Source organism: Parus major, unplaced genomic scaffold (genome assembly GCF_001522545.3).
Source record: "Parus major isolate Abel unplaced genomic scaffold, Parus_major1.1 Scaffold827, whole genome shotgun sequence".
In the NCBI taxonomy this organism is placed as follows: domain Eukaryota; kingdom Metazoa; phylum Chordata; class Aves; order Passeriformes; family Paridae; genus Parus; species Parus major.
The window spans coordinates 1-5516 of record NW_015379704.1 but is presented as its reverse complement, the minus strand read 5'-3'; the positions used below and the strand labels follow the sequence as shown (position 1 = coordinate 5516).

At 48.4% G+C, this 5516-nt stretch overlaps 1 protein-coding gene across 1 annotated transcript; it reads right to left on the bottom strand.

Annotated features, from left to right (window-relative positions):
• Positions 1 to 178: 178 nt before the first annotated feature.
• Positions 179 to 5494, bottom strand: LOC107199498 (synaptosomal-associated protein 47-like). The gene is made up of 2 exons (XM_015616819.3): positions 3281 to 5494; positions 179 to 1307 (listed from the first exon to the last, which is right to left on the bottom strand). Exons 1-2 carry the CDS (start codon positions 3766 to 3768, stop codon positions 593 to 595), a joined length of 1203 nt encoding a protein of 400 aa, XP_015472305.1. The 5' UTR covers positions 3769 to 5494; the 3' UTR covers positions 179 to 592.
• Between the last annotated feature and the right edge of the window lie 22 nt (positions 5495 to 5516).

The window sequence follows — 5516 nt, the reverse complement described above, 5'->3', positions numbered from 1 at the left end:
TATTGGATATGAGATGTGGGATATTAAATACAGGATATAGGATATTGATTATTAACTATTGGGTATGGGATATGGAATATTGGATATGGGATATCCCAGATATGGGATATTGATTATTAAATATGGGATATGGTATATGAGATATTATATATGGGATATTGATTATTAAATATTGGATATGGGATGTGAGATATTAAATATGGGATATTGATTATTAAATATTGGATATGGGATGTGATATATTAAATATGGGATATTGATTATTAAATATTGGAAATGGGATGTGGGATATTAAATATGGGATATGGGATATTGATTATTAAATATGGGATGTGGGATATTAAATACAGGATATGGGATATTGATTATTAACTACTGGGTATGGGACATGGAATATTGGATATGGGATATCAGATATGGGGTATTAAATACAGGATATGGGATATTGATTATTAAATATGGGATGTGGGATATTGATTATTAAATATTGGCTATGGGATGTGAGATATTAAATATGGGATATGGGATATTGATTATTAAATATGGGATATGGGATGTGAGATATTAAATATGGGATATAAGGTATTGATTATTAAATATTGTATGTGGGATGTGGGATATTAAATATTGGACAATGGATATGAGATCCAGGATATTGGATATCAGATATTTCCTTCCAGCTGGGAATTAACTCCAGGAAAAGCAGCAGCACCAAAGGCTCCAAAGCCACCCAGAGTTCATTCCCTGGATTTATCCTCACCAGGAATTCCCTGCAATATTCCTCAGCAAACACCCAGAAACCTTCAGAGCCGGGAATTCCCCGCCAGCACCCACCTGCCCGCCAGAAATCCCCCTGGGGAGATTTCCCGGCTCCGGCAAACCCCAGCGCATCCTCCAAGAACTGCATTTTCCTGCTGAACTGCATCTGCAGGATTGGAATGGCCTCGGGCATCCGCGCCGCCAGGAGGCGGCAGGAAATGTCGGGTTTCCCGATGAATCTCTGCCGGACGCTGATCTCGTACGGGGTGTGCACGCGGATTTCATCCACATCCCGCGACTGGAAGCGCTGCAGGAGTTGGGAATTGCAATCCCTGATTTCCAAGGCGGATGAAAACACGGTGAGTTTGGCAGGTTTGGCGTTGGAATCTGGCCCGTGGGTGATGATGACGGGAATTCTCAGCAGGATTCCTTCCTGGATTTTGGGATCGGGAGGAGAGGGGTTTTCCTTCGGTTTCGCTTCCAAAGGGTTTTTCCAGAGTTTGATGCTGAAGGGCCACCAGGAAGGAGATTCCAGCTCCGTCAACAGCCTGGAAAGAGGGAAAGGTGAGTTTGTCCCAATTCCCTGGATCGGGAGAGGGAAAATCTCCAAGGAAATCCCCACAGAGGCAGAAATTCCTTAATCCCAAATCCAGCCCGTTATTCCCTCCTCAAAGCCATCCACGCTTTCCCAGGATCCAGGCGGTTCAAAGCCCGCCCTCCCATCATCATCCATGAGAAAAATTCCCAAAATCCCAGCTGGAATTGGATTTTTCCAGGTCCATATTCCCACTCCTGCCCATCCAAGGTTTTTTCCTGCTCCTTTTCCTTCACCCCCTCAGCCTGATGCCGCTTTTTCTTTTGCTAGACACCCAAATTCCCAGAAAAAAACACAGAAAATTCCAGGTTGAGGCTCCAAAATCCAGCAGAAACTTCCCAGGAATGCATTTCCTTAGCAGCTCCCTAAGGAAAACATTCCCAGAAAACAAGGCAGGGGCTGGAATTGTTCGGATTCCACTCCTGCTCCAAGGAGAAGGGAAATATTCCCAATTTTTTCAAGGGAAAACCAACAGTGATCATCCCTAAAATCCCGATTTCATTCCCTTTTCATTCCCTGCTTTAAGTTCATTAAAACTTTGGGATACTCCCAGGAATTCCCTGCTCTGTAAATTCCATAAAAACTGGGAAGAGCCGCTGGAATTTCTGCCGGAGCTCTGAGCTGGGAATGTACCCAAAAATTCCCAATTCCAGCCTCTTTCCTGTTCAATCCCAAGGGTTTTTTAAAGGTTTGGGGATATTCCTAGGAAATCGAGGCGAAGGTTTTCCAGGGAAGCTGTGGGGAAAAGGGTGGGAAAGGGCGGGAAAGGAAAGGGCAGGAAAGGAAAAAGGCGGGAAGGAAAAGGATGAGAAAGGAAAAAAGGTGGGAAAGGAAAAAAGGGCAGGAAAAAAAAGAGCAGGAAAGGATGGAAAGGAAAAAAGAGCAGGAAAGGAAAAGGGGCAGGAAAGAAAAAGGGCGGGAAAGGAAAAACGGCATGAAAAGAAAAAGGCAGGAAAGAAAAAAGGCGGGAAAGAAAAAAGGGCGGGAAAGAAAAAGAGCGGGAAAGGGAAAGGGCAGGAAGAAAAAAGGTGGGAAATGAAAAAAATGCAGGAAGGAAAAAGGCGGGAAGGAAAAAGGCGGGAAGGAAAAAGGCGGGAAGGAAAAAGGCGGGAAGGAAAAAAGGCGGGAAGGAAAAAAGGCGGGAAGGAAAAAAGGCGGGAAAGGAAAAAGGCGGGAAAGGAAAAAGGCGGGAAAGGAAAAAGGCGGGAAAGGAAAAAGGGTGGGAAGGAAAAACGGTGGGAAGGAAAAAGGGTGGGAAAAGGCGGGAAAGGAAAAAGGCGGGAAAGAAAAAGGGCAGGAAGGAAAAAGAGGGAAGGAAAAAGGGCAGGAAGGAAAAAGGCGGGAAATGAAAAAAATGCAGGAAGAAAAAAGGCGGGAAGCAGCAGGCGGCACCAGGGATTTCCCAGGAATGGCAGCAGGGATGGGCTCAGCTCCATTTATCCCGAGTTTTATTCCCACGGAGCCGGGCACGGCAGGAAGAGGAGATGGCGGCGCTCCCGAATTCCCACGGTTGAATTCCCAACATTTCCAGCCCATGGGCACAGAAGGCCTGGACTGGGAGGGATCCTAAGGATTATCCCATTCCATGGCAGGGAATTCCCAGCCCGGCCTTGGGCACTGCCAGGGATCCAGGGGCAGCCACAGCTGCTCTGGGAATTCCATCCCAGCCAGGAATTCCTTCCCAAAATCCCATCCAACCAGTGGGAGCCATTCCCTGTGTCCTGTCCCTTATCCCAAATCACTCTCCAGGTCCTGGAAGGGCTTCTGAGCTTTCCCTGGAGCTTTTCCATGAACATTCCCAACTCCCTCAGCCTTTCCTCCTGGAGCTGCTCCATCCCTCTGATGAAAAACCCAAAAACCCCCAATTTTCACTTCCCAAAGACCTCCCCAAGAAATTCCAGCTCCGGGAACATTCCCATTCCGTACCTGTCGGCCACATCCATGTCCCCCTCGATTTTGTGGAGTCCCCTCATGATGGAATCGAACTGTTCCCCTTGGGAATGCAGCACCTGGGCCGTGTCCTGCAGGCGTTTCTGGGATCCCTCCAACATTCCCGTTAATTCCTTCCCTTTTCCGTATTCCAACGCCGCTCCCGCCCCGGCCTCGGAGAGCAGCTGCTCCCTCCAGAAATGCTCCAGGATATTGAAAACCACATTCCTGTTGGGATGCAGGGAACTGAACCAGTGCTTGCTGCTCTTCTCCAGGATCGTCAAGGAGCTGAAGACGAAATGGGAAAATTCCTTCTTGATTTCGCTGATCCCGGAAAGTCGGAAATCCACCAGGAGTTGCCCGTTTTTGTCAGCCGTGAATCGGATGGAAACGGGAGTCAGGGAGAGCTTCCCGGGGATCCATTGTTTGCAGCTGTCCAGGTAATAGGAGCAAGGCCAGGAATGGATCCGGATGTCCTCGCTCATCCGCTCGCTCTTCCCGGATTCCTTGTCCCGGGAAACGCTCTCGGATCCAGCGGGAACAACTGGAATCCGCGGGAAAAGTAAGGAAAATGGGAATTCTTAATAAACGGGGTTTTTTGGGATAGCTAAAGAAATTGGGAATTGTTTCTAATCATGGCTTCCTATGGAAAACCCCATTGATAGGGTCAGCCAGTAATTCCATGAATATCCTGGAATATTCCCAGCTCGTCTCGGATTGCCACAGAGCAGCAGGGATGGAGGAAAATCCCAAAATCCAAGGTTTCCTCTGGAAAAGCCCAGTGGCATCACTGGCTGTGTGTTTTCCTGATAATTCCATGAATATCCTGGGATATTCCCATTCCCAGCTCATCCTCGGATTCCCAGAGATTGGTGGGTGCTGAGGAAAATCCAGGAGATCCCAAAATTCCAGCTTGTTCCTTGTTCTAAATCCCTGCTCCTTCCCCTTCCCCTCTGGCAGCTCAACTTCCAGGCATGTATTCCAGGAATTCTCCAGGAATTCCCAATATTCCCTGAGAATTCCCAGTATTCCCCAGGAAATCCCAGCATTCCCTGGGAATTCCCAATATTCCTCAGGAATTCCCAGTATTCCTCAGGAATTCCCAGTATTCCCTGGGAATTCCCAATATTCCCTGAGAATTCCCAATATTCTCCAGGAAATCCCAGCATTCCCTGGGAATTCCCAATATTCCTCAGGAATTCCCAGTATTCTCCAGGAAATCCCAGTATTCCAGTATGAGGAAATCCCAGGAATTCCTGTCCTGCCAGAGGTCCACAGAGAATCCCAGGAATTCCTGTTCTGTCCAAGAGGAATCCTGGGAATTCCTGTTCTGCCAGAGGTGCTGAGAAAATCCTGGGAATCCCAGACAAAATCCTGGGAATTCCTGTTCTGCCAAAGAGGAAATACCAGGAATTCTTGATGGAATCGTGGGAATCTCCATGGAAATCCTGGGAATTCCTGCTCTGTACTATCCCAGGATGCTCCAAGCCCCATCCAGCCTGGCCTTGGACATTTCAGGGATCCAGGGGCTTCTCTGGGAATTCCATCCCAGCCAGGAATTCCTGATTTTCCATCCAAGCAGTGAGAGCCATTCCCTGTGTTCCATCCCTCCATCCCTTATCCCAAATCCCTCTCGCTTCAGGCACTCAAAGGATCTTTCCCTCATCCCAGAGAATTCCTTATTTTTCCCAATCCCACTTGGAAAAGCCACAGGACAAACCCCAAACCCTTCTCTGGCTCCTTTGCTCCAGAACTTCCCTCTCTTCCCATGGAATTCCAGAATTGTTGAGCTTGGAAAAGCTCTCGGAGGCCATCGGATCCCCCCTGTCCCTGATCCCAGAGCCACCTCCAGGAATTCCTTGGACACTTCCAGGGATGGGGATTCCAAACCTCCCCGGGCAGCTCCTTCCAGGAAGGAATTTTCCCAAAATTCCACCTCAATTTTCCTCTCCTCCTGTCCCCGTTCCCTGGGAGCAGCTCCCGAATTCCCCTCCTGTCAGGGCCATCCCTCTTTTCTCTGGGATCAACATTCCCAGCTCCCTCAAGAGTCCCCATTCCCACAAATTCACAATTATCCATCAATTTCTTGGATTATCCCAATCCCCTCCCAGCTCATCCCTTCCCTATCCCTAAATTCCAAATCCCAACATCCAAATCCTGGCTCGGCTTCCGAGGCCTCTTCCGGCCTTCCCTCGCTCCCAGCCCAGCATGGAATTCCTGGAGCTTCCCAGTC